Here is a 23,632-nt window from a genome sequence, read left to right on the forward strand (position 1 = left end):
TTTCCTGTCTGAGATTTCAACGGCCGCAACTGTACGTCTGATCAATTCTTCAAATGTTCCAGTTGTCATAAATTGTCACATTGACAATAAAGAATGGGTTATATTGAATTTTTGAAAGTGTCACAATTTTGATGTCCGTTTTTTTTTACTCCCAACTGTACCAACAACTTGCCTTGATTATTTTGTTTTTCCATTCCTGAAAAACAACGTCTTCAAAAATAGGCCACTGTAATTGCCCACCATCAACAATTTTAGATGAAAATGACATAGTAGACATAGAGGATGAAACCGGGGAAAATATTTAATTTTTATAATACACTCTTAATAAATTTTTACTTTCAGCATCTCTTGTATATTTCTTACCAATACCCGTCACAATGATCGTTTGAAGAGTTCTACTCACTTTGAATTTTAAGTAATTCATTGTCTTAGAATTTTTTTTTGGTATCATGTTGTATTGGTAGGTGCTATTTAAGTTATTCTTTGCTAAAGTATATCCGACAAACAAAACATTAAACACAGGAAATAAGATTTTAATGAAAAATGATAAAAGCTATTTTTTAGAAAAAAAAATTATGTTATAAAAAATTGTCAAAATTTGAACAGTATTTTGAATTAGTATCTCGTATTGTCAAATTAAAAATTTTAACACGTAAAACAACCGACACAAACACAACATGGAAGTAGCCCAAACTTTTCAATAATTTATTTAAACAAAACAATTCGGTTGCCATGGTGACCATAGCACTCCCGATTTTTGAAAATATCCCAATTTAACTATTATAAAAAAAAATAAGCACAAATATAATTTCAAGATTATTTATTAAAGAAATCATAATGAGTCGCTTTTTATGCCGGTGAGTGTATTTCCCACTATGAGCGTCAATTTTTAACCTATAAAGGTTTTAGTATTTTGTATTCATGACATAAAAAAGAATAAATTATTACAATCGGAACTCTTGCTACCGGTTCCGAAATAACGCCGTATTTTTGTCTATCGTTACTCCACTATGACATCTTTTTTTTTTAAATAAAACCCTCTACAAGAACTGAAAAGAATTTTGATTAAGTACATTCCCAAAACCGTCCAGATCGGTGTATAATATTTTAAACTCATCAAGTTACGTTGATGTAAGTTTCTTTTAACTGTTGGATTTCTTTTAAATATTACAGTAATTTTTGTAACAATTGTAACAAAATATCTGATTTGGTTATCAGAGAAATTATTGAAAAATTCAAATAGGGGAAAGGTGAATACATTAAAACTGTACTATATTTAGCATCAAAACAAATCTAATCAAATTAAAGTGGATTTATAATGGAATGTTGTTAATATACAGGGTGTTTCTGAAATACGTGTGTTAATTTTAACCACTGGAAGAACGCGCCAAATCATGGAACTTTTCTCTATAACATTTTTACGAAAAAGCAATACAAATTGATTTAAAATTTGGAATAAATTAACCATCAAAGTGTATACCCGCCTATGGGTAAGGGCGAACATTTTCTGTTGTGATAGAAACAGAGCTTTGTTTAAAAGTTCCATTGTTATAAAAAAAAAAAAAAATAATCAAAATTTACATTCTCATGGTTACAAAAAATAGAAACTAGTTAATCACACAAAACGACTCGTTTGGTAAAAATTGTGGGGCAAAAAATCTTGGAATACTTTTACGAATTTTACAAAATGTTATAGAGAAAAGTTTCATAAATTGGCGAGTTCTTTCACTAGTTAAAATTAACACACGTATTTCAGCAACACCCTGTATGTAGTTGTAATTAACAAATATCAGTGTGTCGTAAAGAAACATGTACATATCATTAGTATAGTCTGTCTCAATTCTAAATTTCCACCACCTGTTGAATTATGTTGGCAAAATAAAAATATTTCTAAATTAGGGATTATTTTAACCAAAGTTGGCAACATAATTAATTTAAAGTACTCTCGTGTCAAAAATGGATTACTCCCTAGCATTCGAACTTTTAGAGAAATAACGTTTTTCATGTTGTGTGTAACTAGAATTTTCAAAAGTTATTTTGAATGCCTAAGGTTGGTTACTTTGAATTGAGAGATTAAATCCAAATAAATATGCCGCCAGTAACCAAAATTGATTGTGAAACGAATTAGTCATTTGCAACTGTTACATTGAGGGCAGTATTTCTCCACCGACTTCAGAGACTCCCTTCAAGTTGTTAACCACACATACTAAATTACGTTAAAATAACTTATTTGATCGGTTTAGGCCATATACGTGATGTTTGATGCGCTGAAAACTTGTTTTCATTTATTTTTTCCAAATTCCCTTTTTCGAGGTTTTCGGTTATATGCCACTTTTTAGAGAAACATTGGACCTGCAGCTGCCCATCAAATCTCAGTTTAAAGCTAAATAAATACGCTTCAAGTTCATTGCCCTTGACTTTTCTCATGGGGCGAGTATTTTTGACAATATTTAATAAAAAAAGAGAAATAAACAAAAAAATTTCACTTCTTGGAAAAAATACCCAATTTTTGAAAAGCTGTATCTCGGAAACTGCTGGACGCACAAAGTTTGCTTAGGCCTCAAACTGAAGTGAATTTAATCTAGTTTAAAAAAGATAACTTTAACTTTTTCTGTTAGACTCATGTCTTAAGAGATATTGAGCAAAAACTGAAAATAGTGCGAAAATTTTGCTGTTCTTCGGCTACCACGCAGCGCGCACAAGTCTTTCGAAGTTGCAAATTTGGTTTTTTACTCTTGGCTGAGGTCCAAAGAACATATTAAAAAATCAGAACTACATGACCTTTTGCGAGGTCGAATGTTTATATTGACTGGACTATTGGTTAAATGAAATTTTGAAAAAACGGAGAGATTTTGGGAAACTTTATTGTCTGCATAAATGCGCAACGGCAGAGGGATTCGCCTTAAATCAGGATCATGTCTCTTTTCTCATCGTTCGAATACATTTTAATCATCATATTTTAACCTTTTCGTAACTGTCAGTTGTGACAAATAAAGTTACTGGAAGCAAAGCTATCATGGATTCATAATTTAATTTTAAAGCAATACGATATTTAAAATATCCACGTTAGCGTTACAAATGTATTGTGGGTTGCATTTTCAATTTTGCCGGGCTCATTATCACTCGTGAAATACCCTGCATAGGGTGAAATCAATATACAGAGTTATTCACGAGAGGGATATTTCTGAATTTCTTTTTACCGCAACCCATTCTACACATTGCAACAATATCTTGATTTCAAATTTTGAAAATAATTATAACTGAATCCACGATGGCCTTTAGTTCTGTCTCTTTGACGTTAAAGCAAAAAATCTTTGACGAAAAAACTGACATGCTTCTCATTTATGGAGAGTGTGGAAAGAATTCTGTCGCCGCTGCGGATGTTTAGAAGCCGATGGTAGACACCTTTTACATTAACTTAATTTGTTAATTTATGTGTTGAATTTTGATTAAATATTAACAGGTTATCTGCCAATCTGACATTTCTGACAAATCTATCCAACTTATTTTGATTTCTAGTTTAAAAGAAATAACACATTTGATTTAGTAGTTACTGCCATTGGTATTGTTGGTTGCGACAAAATAAAAATTCAGAAGTACCCCTCTCGTGAATAACCCTGTACACACATCAGAATATAAAAACACTAGGATCTTCACACCGTTTGTGATTTGTGTTTTAATCTTCAAGTTACTCTGGTACATACATATTTGGAATTTTTGGAAAACTCTTTGTTTGACCAAAGTTGTTCTTTTAACTGCAGTTGATAAAATTTTGTTTCTAGCGTGAGAGTTTAATACAGTTACGAAGCCAGCAGAAGGGGAGTATTTCTATAAAACGAATTACCTAATCAAAACACATATTCAATTAAGTACTTATGGAAAGATGGTTTAATTAGACATAAATTGTTATAATCAATTTTAATTGGTGCGAAAGTAGTAAGTATATTGAAAAAAAAGGTCAGAAATACATTTTCTTTCGCTTCTTTTACGAATGTAAATTTTAGTTAATGGTATTTTTTCAACAAGTTATGATATTTCTTTGCTAAAGTACCAACAACGTGAACACTACTTATAAATGGTACAAGAAGGAATTCATAGAAATCAATTGGATCTTATTTCTCACATTTTTAGAAAATTTTGGAATAGAAGACGAATTATTTCTGGAGCAAAACATATCAAAAAGGGGGTTCCGCAGGGCTTTGTTTGGAGACTAATCCTTATGTAAAACTAAAATGATATTACATTGTTTCCTTGGGAATTTCTTTTACTCCACTTCATATCACAGAGTGTCGATAACTTTGTTGTTTTTCTTAGATATTCAGAAAACGAACGAACGAACCACCTAGCCTTGATCGGGCGTATGGGAGTTGGACCACGTTACCTGTGTTTTCTAAGTGTTCTGAAGGGTATGGGATTAAGGGTTCAGAATTTACCTGTTGGTTCTGGACTAGTAATACAACAATTTGTTGCTAAACATTTGTCTACTTAACGTAGAATCCACATCATGGTTATGAACTATCTATAGCACCACACACAACACACAACACTATTTGTTTAGTCTCTCACTTGGGTATACACTTTTGCAGAGCACTCTTTTTACCCAACGCCATCTGATTTTTCCGTCTTTTGCAATGTTGGAACTTCCATTTTAAGTAAATATGTAGTAGGTGTCTAATAACAAAACTACGAGTAAATAAAATCAGTAATTGCTTCTACATTTAAATACGCCAAGGTCCCACCAGTTATTTTTTCAACTCCCAAGCTAATAGGGTGAATTTGATCTCTTTGGCCCCCCGTCAATACCTGGAAAATCTTAATCCCGTTGGTAGAGGTCGGTGGCCGAACTCGACCATCAGATTAACACAAATTTGGGATCGTGGTCGAACTCGGTGACACCCCCTTGATCAATCTCCAGAAATGCTGAATATTAAATCATTTACTCAAAAACGTATTTAAGTCAAAACGAACTTATTTTTAAAAACTTCTGTAGATCTACCCATAAAAATTGTCTCTACTGTAGGTATTTATATTAATAGAGAATTTAATAATTATCATTGATTAGTTTAATTGTTTGTGGAAATCCTTTTTTCAGACCCCTGCCTCTACATCCTCCGCTTCGCGGCGAAGCTGGAATTTGGTGGGAAAACCCAACAAGTGGCCAACACTGCCTTGCGACTGGTTCAGAGAATGAAAAGAGACTCCATCCACTCGGGACGTCGCCCTTCCGGGCTGTGCGGAGCCGGTAATCAATAAGTTTCTTCATTCTATCGAATTTGCAACAATTCCAAATTGAATTTTTCCATTACCATACGTATCGCACCTGATTGTTGGAGATTTTCCCTTTAATAAAAATCCCCCAGAGGAAAGACACGCCTCGCCTCCTGACATTTCTTTTTTATGATTTTGCAGCGCTCCTGATCGCGGCTCGTTTACACGAATTCGGCCGTTCCGCCAGCGACATCGTCAAAATAGTAAAAGTGCACGAATCGACACTGAGGAAAAGGTAATGTAACAGAAAATTTCAGACGCTTACGCCGGATTTTGTCTAAGGCGCCTGGGTTTCAGCGATAAATGTCAATTTTGACGTTTATTGTGAAGGCGCCGACTTATGTTCGTGTCCACAATTAAAGAGAAAAAAAAAATAACGAGCCCTTCACAGAATTTTGTTAGTCGATTGTGTCGTGCAAGAGCTTCTTCTATTGTAGATTGTTATCTAGAAGAGATAATTAGGTAGCCTGAGGCAGTGGGTTGGTGGGTGGTAATGGCACTGATAATTCTGGATAGGACAATTCATGGGAGGGGTTGACGTGACTATGATGAAAGACATGAAAACAGTAATTTGTAATGCTTGTTTGGAATACAAAAATACAGTGTGAACATAAAGTTTGGAACAAAATTCATAATAGCATTATGTATTTAGGAAGATCGCTCGGACTTCGAAAAATGCCATTATGTGACGCCCAACTTTAAATGACGTCATTGCTTTTTGCCAAATGACGTCATCACCAATTTTATAAATGACAACCCCCACTTTTTTCTTCTTTTTCTGATAGATCTCCCCACTACCTAAACGATGAATGAAAAAAATTGGTACCTTACATAACAATTTTTTTTTTTGAGAAAATAATAAATTTTATCCCACAACTGTTTATTATGAAGTCATAATAATTCCGATTTTGAATATATTATGAGGTCTATAAAACACTAGTGGACTTATGAACCCATAATTAAACTGTTTTTATAATTAATTAATTTAGAGAGAATTTTTAAGAACTGTTACAGAAGGAGGTGTTGGATAAAACTATGTATTACACTCGTGCCTTAACAGCAAATAAGTCACTCAAGAAACATTAGCCCACTCGAGCTAAACATTTCTTTCGTGACTTATTTGCCTATTATAAGACACTTGTATAGCTATTATTTTTAACATTTAATTTCTAATCAAATTTTTTTGTATGGGTTGATTAAAACCAAACAATTTAGAAGATTTATGGCAAAGAATTGGCGCTAAAATGGAAAAAATAAGCGCTGACATTATTGAGCGCAGTGTACAGTGTCGGTGAGTGCCAAATAGTTGGCGGGGGACAATTTTAACATTTGCATTAGATTTTATTATTACCCCTAGACGTTTGTCTGTTTGTTTGAGATCAATTAAAATTTTTACATTAAAAATTAAATTAAATTTTTGAAATAAACTTTGTCATTTTCTAAAAAAAAATTGTTATGTAAGATTCATCGTTTAGGTAACAGGAAAGTCTATCAGAAAGAGAAGAAAAAAGTGGGGGTTGTCTTTTAAAAATTTTGTGATGACCTTATTGCACAAAAACGAATGACGTCATTTAAACCAATTGTGCGTCACAGAATACCTAGCATTTTTTAAAATATAATCGACGTGTCCGACCGATTTTCCAAACTTTATGTTCACACTGTACATGTGTGTTGCTCAAAGTTGAGCTTAGTCACATTGTTCAGAAATTTTATTTGTGCCATAAGATATGAGATGACTGAGGACAGTTGATGCATTTGATGTTTTTGTAATTATGTAGTTTTTTTTTGACATTTTCAATTTTTCGATACATTGTTAACTTGTGTTCGAATCGTGCCCACAGTAAACATTAGATTGAGATTTCGAGTTTACGAGTATTAACACGAATTGATTGAAGATTTCGACTTAATTTTAGGTCTGAAAAATGAACGGAAAAACTAGAATTTTTTCCTCATTGAAAGTTCAAAAACAGCAATTTTTGCAGATACAGCCTGTTGTTATGGTAGTATAATAAGAAGTTTTCCCATGCGGAGCAAAAGGGTGCTTGCTCTGCACTTTGCTGAAGGTAACTGTAGGGATATGGTGTACTCCGTCCTGCGAGAGATTGGGAGATTTTAAATTGTAGCCTTGTAGACACTACAAAATGCACTAGAATACATTAATTAGAGCAATTTCAGGGCAAAAATGTTACTGCTTGAAGGATACATTTCAAATTTTACGTGCGGTAGGTACTATGTACATAGTTTCTCTACGTAGAATTTAGTGATTTTTATGTCAACCAATCTCTCGCTTGACAAACTATACGAGTATAACCCCCTGCCTTCGAAAGCCATTTGGTATAGTATAGTTTGATTTGGGTCGGTATCAGATCGAATGAGAAAACTACTTTGATTTTTGTTGAAAACGGCTCCAACTAATGCATAAAATTAATTTAAGGTAGTTCTGTCATTACTCATTACAGCCCAGATGAAAAAAAAAACGCTTATGGTGAGAAATGTGAAATAGTAGGTACGCTATTTGCGAGATAAAAACTCTTAGTAATTTGCTGCCGGACGATTGTGTTATATCCTTGACTTCCCGAACTACCCGAATGATCGTTGTGTCATTTCATTACTCATTTATCAAATTATCATTAATCATTATAATTGTTCACTTTCAGGATTTAAATCCGTCAGCAGTTTTACGAGAGAAACTAGATTATTTTAAGTTAAATTCGAAAATTTCGAATCAAATACCATGAAGAGGAAACGAATAAAATAAAACAAAATGTAGCACCGAGGCAAATTTTGAAAATTTAGAAGATAGAGATATATTTTTGATTTAGAAACCTGAGATTATGACAAATCCATTAAAATCTATTTCACCAAACTCTAGAAAAAGTTATTGGTTTAGCAAATGTAAGTGGAGAAGTGAAGAGTGTATGACAAAAAAAATGAATTAAAAGCCGCTTTACACGAGCTTCAAAAATGTCCGAGTCTTGCGCCAAAGCCATCACTACTAGTTGCCCATAAGGCACGTACTGATACGAGTCTTCTTCTCCAAGCCATAAAAAATATAAATGATGAACAAGTTTATTCCTATCATTGCTGAATTTTTTGATTCCTTATTCTGGGAAAAAAATCCCATTCGAAAAATAATAATCTACCTTAGAAATGAATTAGTTTCAGTAGCAATCAATCCAAAATTTTCATGAATCATGAGATATTATGTGATGTAGAGGTTTTGGACGAACTTGTGTAATACTTACTTGAAAATCGCACGACACTTAAAAATAGCCAGTAGAAAAACAGAATTCGGTGTCGTTTCTATAACAATATAGAGATTTCCTGGAAATTTTTTGCACCTAGCTAACCCAACAATTAATTAATAAGTGGAAATTTTTTCAGCCAATCAAAATAATTTTTTTATTAAAAATCTCAAAATTTTTTCCGTTGTCAAGGATAATTCTGTTATCCGGAAATTTTATTCTCATGCATTTCCAAAACGTAATTAGCCCTCGTGTTTAATTAATACATTTTGGCAATGCATCCGAAGAAAATTCCGGAAACAAACAATATTTTCGAAATTCGATGTGTTGCAACAATTTTTTGGCGCATTGAATTTATTTCTGCACGACTATTAAAAAATGAACGCATTTTTGTTGGATATTCAACGAAAGAATGATATTAATTCCACATCCAGTGATAGAATAGTATATTAAAACATGAGTTTTATAAAACTTACATTAAGACACGAGTCAGATTTGCAGCACGACTGCCGCAGGCAGGAGTGCCTGTAAATGACGAGTGCTCTTATGTTTTATAAAACTAGTTTTTTTTATGCTATTTTTTCTAATTTTCATATTAAATACATGTTTTTTACAAATAAAATCAATTTTGCTAATTTGGGGAATTTTGTGACAGTTGGTGACACATTTATTTCATGGTTAACATTTAAAGTAAAATTCTAAATTTGAATCTAGACTAAACATAATTGTCATTTTTCGCAAGTGAAATTGCAATTAAAGATGAATTATCCAGAAATGCGGCAACTAGCAGAGAATACCAGAGTCAATTTGCTGCCGGCAATGTGTGTAACCAACTGAAAAAAGTTCCTAGATTTTGGATGTATTAATAGCTTATTAACGCATTCAAAACGAATACGTTAACAGCTTTGTTAAAACAACAAATTAGAAAAAACACTAAAACCCACGGCTCTCGGACAATCCATCCCTCGTATTTACATTTTATCACCGGCAGACCGCCAAACCAATGCGTTTGTAAACAAAAATCGCGCATCTCGTAGCAACTGCTAAATAAGGCACAATTTTAATTGTCAGATATTAAAAGTCAAAATAAATTCAATTTTCAAAGATTGTTTTTGTCAAAATCGTAAATGGAGGATCTACGTTATGGTGAAAAGAGGGACTCAATTTTTACATGCCATAGCCAACACAATGTATACTGGGTGCCCCAAAATTCGGGGAACAACTCAATGGGGCAATGTCAACTCATGTTAGAAAATAATGAGAAAAATAATAAAAAAATTCTATACCTCTTAAATTTGAAGATATGGGGGCTCAAAAGGTGCAGCTTTGATCTCATTTATTTTAAATATTAAAAAAAGATTTTCATTATTTGTCTTTTCCTAGCCATTGGCATAATAATTCTGAACGATTGTGATCAGGTTTGCAATTATTTTTTACATTACTTCCAGCATTTCCAAATACCTAAAATAACGTACGGCAACGTGGCTTTGATTTTTCTCCCCCATTTCCATGGATACAACAAAAATGAAATGTTTGCAGACTATTGGGATACATAGAATGTTTTTAAATGTTGCCACATTTTGTGTAACGAATAGGTCCATATCTTCGACAAAAACGAAGATTGATTTTTGAAAACATTACCTGATATTTTAATGACTACTTAACAACGTACTGCTAAGTTGTTCCTCGAATTTTGGGGCACCCAGTAGAGATCTAATTTTGATTATTCATTAATGTATTGATACTTTCCAACAGGAATAATGACGCAACTACCTTAATTACATTCTGTAATGAACGCTCTGATGTCGACAACACTTTTGAGTTCTGTTTTTTTAATAAGATTTGGGCACCCGTTCACACAACACAACTTGTCCTCTTTTATTACAGCTGAGAAATGACCACGTTTCTCCAAATTTAAATCCACGGGACTATTCCATTTGACACATTTGTATGATTAAGCTTATGTTACCCCAAATGCTTTTTTAAAATGAGCTCTGTTGCGAGCACGAGACAACTGATGAAGATGTATCGCGTGCTGTGATAAATTCTGAAGCCTGAAGTCAAGTAAATGTAAATTAATTTGAAGAAAAAACCTTTTTGGCATATTTCATTCATTTATCATTATTTTTTTTATAAATAACCAGTGGGACGGCCCGTGCTTACATACTAAAATCAATAAAATATTAAAATTCTATGCTCATTTTCGATATCTCGTTCTTCTTGGCTTCTGTGTTCCCGCCTATGTCTTTGTCGTTCTCTATTTTCTGCTCTTTGTCGCTCAAGTTTGTCTAAATTATCCATTATTGTAATATTTTTCTTATAAAATTAATAACAGGTTTTACTGTCAAAGGGGACGTGTCATAGCAACACAGTTTCATGGGTACCGCCATATTGTGACAGGAAACGGATACCTATTTGCATTATATTGCGCGTTCAAATGAAATCTTGGGCTGGGAAGACGTTGGAAACCGTCAATTGTTGTGCTTTTTTAAAGCGTAGATTAATTGGAGCATGTTGACAGCTAACCTAAAATTTAGGGCCAAAAAAGTCTTTCTTTTTTTGCAAGGTTTTACATTAAAAATAGAATAACTTAACGATTCCTATCCTCGTAGCAAATAGCTAAGGATGCTGAAAACGAGCATGTTCAATTATGTCCCGATTAAACATAAACAAATGTCATTCGTATCAAACGGCTGGAAATGCAAACTTTACACTGTTCTAAACGGTTTAATTTTTCCAACGCCTACTCAGCCCAGGATTTCATTTGAACGCGCGATAGTATTAAAGATTATCTCCTACAGTAAACTGCAGTGTCATTATCATGTATTGAAATCCAATAATTATGGTTGATTCCTTGGGAATTTTCTCCCAACCAGCTGAATTCGGCGGTATAATTTCATTTAGTAGTTATAAATGATATAGCAAAAATACCCACTAATTGATCGTACGGAAAATATTTTGCAGTCCATAAGAATTCTCAAAAATAGAGTTTTGGTAAATATCTTCTCAAATGCTGGTCTTATGACTGAAACACTGGACTATATACATTTAAGGAACTCACTACTTTACACTCGCAATGTATCCTAAATTTCAACTAGATGGGAGAGAATTCCAAATCGGTGACTATAATGACCGAACTATTATGTGAATTAAATAAGATTTTTTATCACAAAAATTTAAGGAGCAAGAGCGTTTAAGAATGTTTTATTAGAGGCGACGAATGGAAGAAGTTGCAAATAAAATGCAATAAAGAGAACGCAAACACATGTAGTGATTATCTTCTGGCGTTGAACTTTTCTTTGGGGCCTTCGCTCAAGGGAAACTCTTGACATTTCCCTAGAATTGTGCGTTTCGTTGCAGACTGATCGAGTTCGGCGACACTCCGAGCAGCGCCTTGACTCTCGAGGAATTCATGACGGTCGACCTGGAAGAAGAGCAGGACCCTCCGTCTTTCAAAGCCGCCCGGAAAAAGGACAAGGAGCGCTTGCAGAGGGTAACACACTCATTCCGACACTCTTCAGATCTGTTTACGCTATTTTCCAGCTAATGGAAGAGGAGGCCGAAAGTATAACGGAACTCCAGCAAGAGATCGAAATGCAACTGAACAGAAACGCAAGAATGAAATGCCGAAAGAGTAAGTGTAATTCGTTGTCTAACCAAGGGCAGTTCCTCAAACTGAAACCCGACCGACTTGAAAAGCGAGGCGTAATTTTTCCGGTTTTAGTATTTACCCAAAAATCGTTAATTGAGCTGGCTCGAGGGTGTGTTTCGTGTTGCAGAAAAGGACAGGAGCGCCGAGGAGATCCAGGAGACGAACAGATTCATCCAGGAGTCGACGCTGGGGACAATCAACCAGATCATCCAGGAGGAGGCGATCGACGACCCGGATAATGTCAAGGAGCCGGTCAAGGAGCTAGGTATGTCGGAGCGTTTTGCGCGAGTTTTTAAAGCTGTGGATTTTATCGGGCGACCATGAAACGGCGACGTCTAATTTATTGCTCGGGTTTAGTTGGGCGAATTAAATTAAAAGGCGTGCGCGAAATTGGATAAATTTTTACGGAAGCTGGATGGAGTAATTAAAAAGAAGTTTAAAGGAGAAGTGCAAATCGGGCGAGCGGTAAAAGATTTATGCCAGTTGGAAAGTTGACTCGAATTTTTTGTCAACTATTTTAGAGGAAATTTGAAATCTTTTCCTACGTAGGGAATCTGGAGAAGTTTACGAGATAACGAGTATGGCAGAATGCATTTGAGGGAAGGTATTTCATCACAAAATGTGTTGAAATTTTTGTTTTAATTCATATTAGAAATTTTAAACTGTCTGTCAAGAAAAATTACTCTCGCGTTTCGTTAATGTGAAAAGATCTTTTGGAGGTATTTGTTAAACGCGAGCCGAGAATTTCTAAAGGATTTATGGCAGGAAAGGTAGAGTGTTTATGAGAACCTTATTTATTCTGGAGTGCAACCGTATACCCTTTTTTAAGCTAAAGAAAGCAATTTTGTTTTAGATCAATTTTAGTACTAATAAAAACAAGCTTTTTATGGATGAGGCATGGATGAGGCCTATTCTCTGCAAAAATGACATTTAATCATTAAGCTATAAATTAAGACTTGGGCTATGTTTTTTCGGTTTAGGAAAATTAAGTATGTATTATTATTATTAACGAGTATTACTCATTACCTCTAACAGTAAAATGTGCCTTTATTGAAACGTAGAAAGATATATTTCAATAGTAAAAACAAAAATTAATTAGTATCTGCCTGTGATGTAAGTAATTAGGTGAGTGTTTCAATACCAATAAGTAAAAACATTTTGAGATCATGGGTTAATCGACATCTGTTAAAGTTTAGACTACATAATCGATATGCATACATATTTTTTATTTACGTTAAGAACAACCTCAAAATTTTTTTTTGTTCGACACTGTCAGAATTTGAGAATTTTCTCCTATGTGAACGGATTTTGATAAATGTCACAACTTGTCAAAACGAAACGTTAAGCTAATTTAACGATTTTAAGCGATTTGGAGCCTTTAAGGGGCTCGTCGAACAACAAACGTTGTATCCAACTCGTTAAATAATGTAGATTATGCATCGAGGGAGTGAAGTGCATGATTTTTATTCGAGGTGCAGTTTGTAACCCGAGGGCGTAACCCGAGGGTTCTACAAAGCACTGAGCGTAAAAATTATTCACTCCTGAGGTGCATATACTATTTTTTGCACGATCCAACGATTTTAATTGAAAAAAGCCGAGAATTTGTCTTTGTCTTCGTTTTCTACTTCTGGTTCTCCACTTCCATAGGCATCTCGTATTTGCACTGTTTTTTTTACTTTCTTTTCCTTTCTTTTCCTTTCTTCTAGGCCAGTTGGTTTGATTATTGGCATCATCATTGTTAACTGCGTTCATTTTGTACTTTTAATTAGTTTAATTAATTAAATTTGTGAAATTAGTTTAATTAGTTTTAATGTTAAAACACCGGTTGCACCAAATAACAGCGTAATAATTTATTAATTGTCGGCTAGAATCTTGTTTAGAACAAAAACATCACATGTCCTGGACATGTGCTGTTTTTAACTGAACTGGTGTGGACTAATGCTGTTTTTGCCGAATTAGCCAGAAATCAAAGCGCTGTAAATCTGTATATGTGAGGTTTTTAAACGAACAAACTGCACCAACATATAGCTTGCAAAAAAATCTACAAGATGCCGCTAATATCTCGATTTCATCAATTTTGGACATATGTTGTTTTTGAAATTAACGCCTTAATTGTACCTCGCAGGAAATGGAGTTCGATCATTCAATGGTTTGAGATTTTATATTTCCGAATATAACGGCCAAGGGCATTTAGCAAACGATGAAATTTTATTTTAAGTTCAATGGACAACATTTTATTTTTTTAACCGCCCGGTTTTTTGTTTCAATAAAAAATATAGGTATTAAAATTACGAAACACGTGTTTTTTTATTTCATTTTTCATTTTTTGTATTAATTTTTTATTTCAATTTTATATAATTTGAAAAAGATTGGCAAATTAACTGTGTAGCCTTGGCGAAACCTGGCCAGTATAGCAATAAAGAACCTAAGAAAATGTCAAAAACGCGTTATTGTTTTTTAAATATGACATAGCCAAACTACCTCATTTTTCTTATTGTTCGTATTTTTCAAATAACTCGAAAATTAGTGCATAATGACGTATTTGTAAACGCTCGTAGCTGATGTAATAGAACAAAATTCAAAAAAATTACATGCGATAATTATAGAGGTATACTCTTTGATAAAAAAAAAAACCTCAGTAACATTCAAACTTAAAAATTTTATGAAAACGGTCAAATTTCGACCGCTGGGCGACCTCTAGTTATTATAAATGATTGTCCAATCGCAGTTGGCGTTGAAAAACCACACAAATTTTGGATGTATCGCCACCTATCCGCGCTATTAGTCTGACTCATGTTATGACTATGAGGCTTGCGGTACATTCAACTAGGTACGTCACCATAAACGCCAACTACGATGGGACAATCATTTTTAATAAATAACCCTGTACAATATGCTTTCACTCCAAATGGAGTATAGGGCACTTTCGCGTTTCTTGCTCTATGTAATTTTTACGATTATACCTACAAAATTACAATTGCTTAAAAGTTGTATAAAAAAAGATCTATAACGGTCTGAAATGATAAAATGAAGTTTACGAAAAATCTTAAATTTCCAATTTCATTTATTTTTTGTTATTAAGACATTTAAAGAAACGATTATTCGAGAAAATTGAAATGTAATAAAAAAAATTCTAAAGATTTTTAAAATATTTTCTTGGTGGATGAATTTGCCGGGTCTTCAGGCCAATATATATGTATATATATTTTGTGTAAACATTGTAAAATTTTCATATTGAAGAGGCACACAAGAGAGGTTCATTGTTCCAGGCGTTAATTTTAATCGTAAGGTTGATGATTGATTACTAAAGTAAAATGTTAAGTTTTCGTTGAAAACTGCATTGACCAGATTTTTTAAACCTTCACAACTTTGCTTTCATCCACAATACATTATTTTATTTATCTTATATCAATATATTATTATTATTATTATTTAATTTTTTTCAAGGATATGTTGAGTTTTCACCTAGAACGGAAACACGAGTATATCGATGAAATTAATCTCATTAAGTGAAAATACATTAATTTTACAACTAAAAAGAGATTTGTCTCCGTAATATTGTGTGTTCGTGGATATATCTCTTTAATCATTTAAAATGGAAATTATTTATTACACTCGAACCCTTTGGCTATCTCTCGATCACTTCAAACTTCTGTGAGAAGTTTCCTCCCGACTTCACTTCCTCTTTTTGATGTTTCCATTAGATTAATCTCATCTGTAGTTGGGTTTTCAACTTTTAATGCTCTTGAATTATCTCATTTGTTTCGAACCATAACTATTTAGGCATTTTTTATTGGAAATAGTCGATATTCTTTAATTGAAAACTTCTTGTTTTGATAGATTTATAAAAAGATATTTTTCTCTACCAAGCTTTCAGCAATTGCTGAATTATCTTGCACAGGCTTATTATAAATGATTGTCCCATCGCAGTTGGCAGTTAAATGTACCGTAAACCTCATAACATGAGTCAGACTAATATCGCCGTTAGGTGGCGATATTGGCGGTAGCTTTTACCTCCAGAAATCTGTCTACTAGTCTGTCTCATGTTTTTATGGTTTTCAACGCCAACTACGATGGGACAATCATTTTAATAATCCCGTAGTTACTGTTTACTGCGTCCAACCTGACTGATCTAGTTGTGCTTATATCTTTAAACAACATCCAACAAATCTTTTCTTTAACGAAATGGTACTGCCAATACCTTTCACCCGATCTTCATAAACGAGAGCACCACTCATTGTTTCCAGTCGGAATGCTAGTCCGTTCTCTTTTTCACCAGGGGTCACAGTTTTGGCAAGAAATAATGATTTCGTTTATATTACACCACAAAAAGTAGTTCAGTGGACTTCGCTCAACCTTCTTTCAGCACATTCAGTCCAAAAGTAAAATTTTCTTACAAACTCCTTTCTAAGGAAGATTCTGTCTGAGACGTAAAGAAAAACTTACTTTATTTTTATTGAAGTTCAAGATTTTTGTGTCCTAGATCTATCTATGGTGCTAAACTGTGCAAACACGATGACGAAATCCACTTATCTCCTTAAAATGTAATTGGCTTCGTATTTTACAATATTGGTTTACAAATATTGTGAGGATCCCCATTATGGATTATTGTTTACACGGCGAGCACTCTTTGACAGCAATTAATCATGTTATTCTCGTTATTATGTTAGCATGCGTTTTGCGTTTGCGACGCATTATTCGTTCCACATAATTCGTTTTTATTGCCAATTTGATAAAAGCGCGCTCTCATTCCCAACTCCTAACTGTCCTCGAAAAAAAAAAAAACCGAAATTAATCCGCCACTCGCCCAAGACCTGTCTGCTCCCTATTCTGTGTTTCTAACCCCGCCAACTTTACAAGTTCTCGTCAAATAGTGTTTTTAAAACGTTTAATATTAAAAAATTAATATTTACATTTCGAAATCGTCGGTGAACCTTGTTTGATTTCATAATGAATTTTTTGCTTGTCCGCCCCGCCTGCTGAATCTTTTGCCAGAGCCATTCTTGGTTACTCCGAGACGGTTTTCGTGTTGATATTTCAATCCGGAACGTGAACAAACTTCGACCGCCAGATCGAAGTCGGGAAATGTGTATCGAAAGGGCGGCAGATAATTGAAAAATCTACAATTCTGGGGACCAATTTTGGGAACGGTTATTAATAAATGAACCGACGGAAGAATCCTGGGAGTGTGTAAATAACTCACAATAAGATAAATACATATTTGTTTATTGTCCTGGACGTCCTTGAGGAATTCTTGCGCTTTTTTATAACTTCTGTTTACATAATATCGTTTTGCTTACCATTAGATTTGTTTTGTGTGCACCTCGACGCATTTTCAACAAGTCTGTTCATTTTCTAACTTTCAATCTCTGCATTTTACATTTATTGTTAATTATTATCAAGTATTCCACATTCCATTTACAATTAATTAATCCATTCATAGCCAACAAAGCACCTTTTACATTTAATTGAAAAAATAGCTAATCGATTTCAATTAAATCAATATATCCGTATGAAAATAGTTCAAATACCTAGTTCAAAATTTGAAAATTTTCTCCTGTGTGAACCCGTGGACTTTTAAAACGCTCGTTTTAGTCGCGTTTTAAATTGGCCCACTCATGCCAAAAAAATCCCAATTTACATACGAACTCGTTAAAAAAACTACTAACTATGAATGAAAAATTTTATAATTGCGTTAAAAAATGACATCTTACGACACTTTTTTTAACGCAAAATGCGTGCAAAAAGGAACCGCTATGGTACTTTTTTTAACGGTTCTTGACCGTTTCAAAAATCAGATATTTTATGAACGCAAACGAATGAAAAACTTGCACTTTTTTTGACGGACGTTGAAAAAGAGAATATAAAAGATCTTATCCTATTTTAATACAGGTCTGAGATTTTTTTGAATTTTCTAACCTCATTTATTCTGAAGATACAAGGCTAACTTGATTTTTTTTAAATGGCAAGGGGGGTCAAATTTAATATTTTTGAAAAGAGTATTTTTTTGTGAATTCAGTGATGTAACGCACACCCACATCACCGCCATTTTGAGAATCTTTTGTAGCGTAAAAATAACTTACCTTTTATTTATTTTTTTGGTCAAAATACAGATGGCAAAGAACTAACGACAGATAAAGACAACATTTCCAAGGTTAGATTTTTTCAAATTGTATTGGTTAAAATAAGATATGCATGTGTTACATCACTGAATTCACAAAAAAATACTCTTTTTAAAGATATTAAATTTGACCCCCCGTGCCTTTTAAAAAAAATCAAGTTAGCCTTGTATCTTCAAAATAAATGATTTTAGAAAATTCGAAATAATGTTAAATGATAAAATTTCAACACTTCTAACTGAATGCCGAATTTCAACGATCTCTGCTAAAACGTTCTGAAAATATTTAGCTGTATCCATACTTTTTAGCGACCCTGTATATTGTGTAATAAGTGCGGAAAAGTGCCAATTTCTCACGAGTGTGAAGTTGTGCCATTAGACCAAGTCAACTGCCGCAATCACACAAGTGAGAAAAGATTTTTTGCACGTGCTACAAACTATACTTTTCTACGATCGTATAAATGACTGATGAAGTAAAGGCGGATTGACTTTTTACTGAAAACGGTTCATTAGGAACCTGAAACTTATTTACATAGTTTAATTACTTAATTGCTATTAATTATCAAGCAATCGTACTTAAGTGTCATTGTGTTTAATGATGTTTAAAATATGAATTAATGAACATGCACCTTAGTTATTTGTATTGGTATTACAGCGCTTGTTAAAACTGGTTAATGTTTGTTTGATGCTATTTATTTCAACAGATTAATAACTTGTTCAGCAAAATGAGCCAACAAAAATAGAAATTTCATACCGTAGAAAAAAAATTGCCAAGATGTTATCAACTCTATTTTTGTCATTTACGTCGTACATAAAAAACGTACACTTTGTTAATGGTTTTATTCGTAAAACGCATAATAGTTAATTGTATATCAAGGATTCGAAATCGTACTTTGACGAACCGAGAGAAAAATTGTCGTCAAGGCCGCTTTGCGGTCGAGACAAGACAATCTCGAGGTCGTCAAAGGATTTCGTAGCCAAGGTGTACACAACATTTTGTGTGCAACCCGAAAATTTGTAATTATAAAATGAACAAGTAAAATTTCCTTCACTGTCAATAAAAATAAAGTGGGCCTACATGTTGCCATGGAAACGACATAAATAAAACAATTCATTTTGAGAAAAATTGGAAAAATGTCCGAAAAAAATTACGATGTTTCAGTTCCGTGTACTCATCCAGAGTTAAAAAAATATTATAAATTGTGCAGTGTCGCATTTGAAACCTGAAAAATCGAAACGGCAATATGAAAAATGTTACAGTGACTTTGAGACTGATGTAAGAAGAAGAATGTGAAAACCGTGTCGGATAATGTTGTACTGGCTTACCTATTTATTGGAATTTATTTATTGTGGAAGGTAAATGTTAAGTTCTGTTATGCTAGGTTGTATCATCTGCTCCTGTTTAGGTTATTTTAATCGTGGAAATATCAGGAGTCGTGCAAAGACACAAATAAACCAAAATGTCTGTTGATGACATTCAGGAAATGTTACGAGATATTTCTCTTTTTGATCGGTGAAAAATTAACCAAAATGAACCTAATTCACATGTGTATGTTTCATATAGATGATAGATCGATAATGGGGATCTTTCTCATGCGGCTGTCTCATTTGAAATTTCAAACCGGATGAAAATTCTATACTAATAGTGGCCGTTCCTGACATAAAATCAAACTTTAACTGAAACCAATCCAGATTTTGTAAGATTACACCGGAAATATGCTATAATTGTAATTATAAATAAATATAAAAATGACTTTTACTTTTACGGCCGTCGTCAAGGCAACGGCTGCGAAATTCAATTTCGCGGCCTGTTGTACGCACGCGGAGTGCTCATTTCGCGTACGGTTGCACACAAAATATTTAATGGCACCAGAAAATTATCTTTTGTTTGGATTGCTATGTGATTAATAGGTACTAAATTATATAGCACTGTCAATAAGATGGTTCTTCATCATATCGCGAAATGACGCTATACTAAACCAGTTGATTGTTGAAATTCGAATTGCTCAAGCATATCAGATAAAAAATAAAATTTGAGGATTTAGTATAACCTTAATAGCAAGTCTACAATTTATTGCATCGTAAAAGAAGTGAAGATAAACATCTGAGAGGGTGGTTGTAAATAATGTTTTTTTTTTTATTAAAAATGTTAACAAAAAAGAAAATCCTAAACGTGTAGAACGATTTTGTAAAATTTTATTGGATGCCGCTCTGTCAAAATACCCTCAAATCGTATTTTACTGAATTGTAATTCATATTCGCTGCAAATTCAGGAATATACTTTTCACAGAAGGTAAACATCAAATAAATTTAGCTCTGGACTTGCTGAGGCTGACGTTACCATTTGATTAAAATTTTAATTGACTGAAGAATCTCCATGTTTTAGATTTATTAAATTCCTGTTTTCAAATGCCAAATCTCTCTTTTTATTTGTTGCTAAATCGTGGAATGTCTTATCTTTAGTCTTGCAGATCTAAAATCTTTATTCGAAGTACGCTTGGAAATCTGAAACGACGTTCGAATTTGTTAAAATCTCGATTGGTCCAGTTTGTCCGGTGATGTCGCACCTCATCATATCGAATTCGCAAATGAATTAACAACTACAGATAAAATCTTCCAATTCCAGGGCCGGATATCGCCAGCATGGGCCTCGCCAGCTCCCTCGACGACACCTCGAACGCGGTCCAGCCGCCCTTACCCCTAGAAGTTGATTTAACGTTCGACGACATAGACGACGAAGAACTGGAGTCGTACATTATGTCAGAGCACGAATCACAGAATAAAAACGCCATTTGGCTTAAGAGAAACGCTGCCTTTCTGGAAGAGCAAAAAAGTAAGTGGTGTTATATTATCGAAATGCATTATTAAAATTTCGCCCGAAGATGTTTAGCTGCGTAGGCCGTTCCGATTCTGTCTTTGACGTCATTAGGTCCAATGCCCCAGATGTTTGCCCGTCAAACCCGATAATTTTCATTCAACTTCATTGGCTCACAAATTGTAATCGTAAAGTGACCATCACAGAGTCCAGATGGCAGTCCAACAGAGAATTTGTGGGGCGTAGTAATGTAGCAGATTTTAAAAAGTAATTTGTTTCTCTACTTTTGCTAGATAGACGAATTGGTAGAGAATATCATTTGAAATTCATCGTTGAGTGTATGCAGCTGGCGAAGCATTGCCACCAGCAAGATTTATGCTGAATGTTGCATCTGTTACCCAAACACTGAACGTCTGTGGCTTAATTTTACTAAAAAAACGAAAGCCGGCGACTCAGTCGTCGTGTATTGGGTTTTATTCTTTTACTCTGATTGTGAGAAGTGGGTGCCTTAAAAACCCAAGTGTTAATTTTTCATCGTTTTCACCAGCAACGACGAACGCTCATTATCGATCCGTCAATTTTAATTTCGCAATTTAGCTAATTGTGTGCCATTTATGTTGGAAAATGCTTTCTTATAAATTGAAAGGCCTTTTTTAATGTTATGTCATACACTGGGCCGCGATCATCGATTACAGGGACGTCGGGGGCGAGCAGGCTGATTAATTGAATTTTCACCCTTCCCCCGGAAGTTACACTCGGCACATTCGCAAATTGGACGCGATTAAAATTAAATTCATATAAATCAACAATCCTCAGGGGGGGTGATTATATAAAATAAATTGTTGACGCGAAATCGTTTCGCTCTGACCTAAATACACACGTCTCGTGATTTATGACCGTTTTTTAGACTTCAAAGTTGCAGGTGTCGTGCGTGATACGATCGGCATTTGCATTAACACGTATCAAAATCAAGGAAGATCGTTTTAAAAAGGTCGAAACGTCTATATGATTTTCAAAAAATTATCGACAGCCGGTTCCAGAGACGTTGTGCAATCACGGAGTCTTGAATGTTTCTGTGTCTTGATTGTTATTAAAATTAAGAACAAATTACATGTGGTTGACTAATTGCTATCATTTCATTTGAGCATTAATTGGCAAATATTGTAAGTGTGTATTTCGGCAATGTTCTTTCATTAGTTTTGTTGCAATATCTTTCAAGGTCTGCGTTTAAGCAGCGAAAGCTATCGTTAAAGTAAATATTAATTGACAAATAGTTTGTCTTCTTTTTGTCTGTTGTTTAGTTTGTTTGTCGATATGATATGGTCGACACAACTTTTGATTGATGTGATAATGCCTATTGCAGAATTTAAATCTTGCAAGAAGTTACAGTATGTCACTGACAGAACATTTTTTTTATGATGTAATTTGGTATTTAATTTTGTGTCAATTGGAAACAAATGAAACGAGTCGTAAGATGTAGAAATATAGGTATGTATATATGTATAACAATATTTATTGACAGCACTCGTAAGTACAAGCCAAAGGGCCACATTGACCGAGGTCTTTCAGCCCGTGAATTTAACGAAGCAATGAATTAATCTTCTTCTTCATGATCGGATCCGAAGATTATTTTTATACGTCGAAACTTAGTGCTAATGTAGATAGTATGTCGAAATTGGATTTTTTGATAGCAAATCTCCTTTTCAGTCTAGTCACAGTCCGGTGTGCGAACATTGGTCGAAAAAGTACATATTTTGTATATTTTTGTTGCTGTGGTGTTATTGATTCCTCTGTTTTTATAAATGAGACTGCGAAAATGTTTCGCCCTAGCAATAGCATTTTGCCTCATTACTTCAGTATGCTTGTTAAAATTCAGTTTTGCGTCGATGTAAACTCCCAAATATTTGACGACCTGGCAAGGAATCGATTTTGTACCGCACATGGTGCTGGTGGGGAGTTTACTGATATCTTGTGGTGAAATATAAGGAGTTGCGACTTCTTTGGATTAGGCTTTAGTGCCTGATTTCAAGTTGACTTGCGACGATCGCACTTGTTGTCATGGTAACGTCGCAAGAGAGAAAGATGACGCATATTGGTAATTAATGTGTAGGACAAAGATAGTTACACGTTTGCGCTGCACCACCTATTTGCGACCATGACTTGAAATCGGGGGCCTAGTCTCCATCTATAGAACCACTGGACTGTAGGCTCAACGAGTGATTCGAGTTGTTCCATTGTGTTTCCTAGGTTGTTGCTGTGCGATATCAGCACAAGATGTATAGTTGGCTGTTTAGATAGTTAGCTTCTTTGTGTCTGAAGTTATAGATGTCGTGGCAGTATATGTTGTACAAAATTGGTGCCAGAGGAGACCCCTGAGGAACCCCCTACTCTGGCTTGAACTCTTCCGATACATGATTATTTATTCTTACTGCTAGGGTTCGGTTTTCTAAGTAGTTCTTTATTATTGACACCAGGTATTTTGGGCAGTTTAATTTGACGAGTTTGTATAAGAGACCCTTGTGTCAAATGCTGTC

The 23,632-nt window shown here is 34.1% G+C and overlaps 1 protein-coding gene and 1 long non-coding RNA gene across 2 annotated transcripts in view; one reads left to right on the forward strand and one right to left on the reverse strand.

The window, feature by feature from the left end:
- Positions 1-23,632, reverse strand: part of LOC138124588 (uncharacterized) — a 211,906-nt gene that overhangs the window by 154,740 nt on the left and 33,534 nt on the right. The gene's annotated exons all lie outside the window — the stretch shown is intronic.
- The window catches only part of Brf (Brf RNA polymerase III subunit), a 91,297-nt gene that overhangs the window by 45,291 nt on the left and 22,374 nt on the right, over positions 1-23,632 (forward strand). Inside the window, exons 4-9 of the mRNA XM_069037335.1 lie at positions 5,093-5,242; positions 5,410-5,503; positions 11,874-12,006; positions 12,057-12,147; positions 12,293-12,430; positions 20,910-21,116. Of these exons, the coding sequence (XP_068893436.1) occupies positions 5,093-5,242; positions 5,410-5,503; positions 11,874-12,006; positions 12,057-12,147; positions 12,293-12,430; positions 20,910-21,116 (813 nt within the window). The remainder of the gene's footprint in view (positions 1-5,092; positions 5,243-5,409; positions 5,504-11,873; positions 12,007-12,056; positions 12,148-12,292; positions 12,431-20,909; positions 21,117-23,632) is intronic.

This window comes from Tenebrio molitor, chromosome 2, assembly GCF_963966145.1.
Source record: "Tenebrio molitor chromosome 2, icTenMoli1.1, whole genome shotgun sequence".
Classification (NCBI taxonomy): Eukaryota; Metazoa; Arthropoda; class Insecta; order Coleoptera; family Tenebrionidae; genus Tenebrio; species Tenebrio molitor.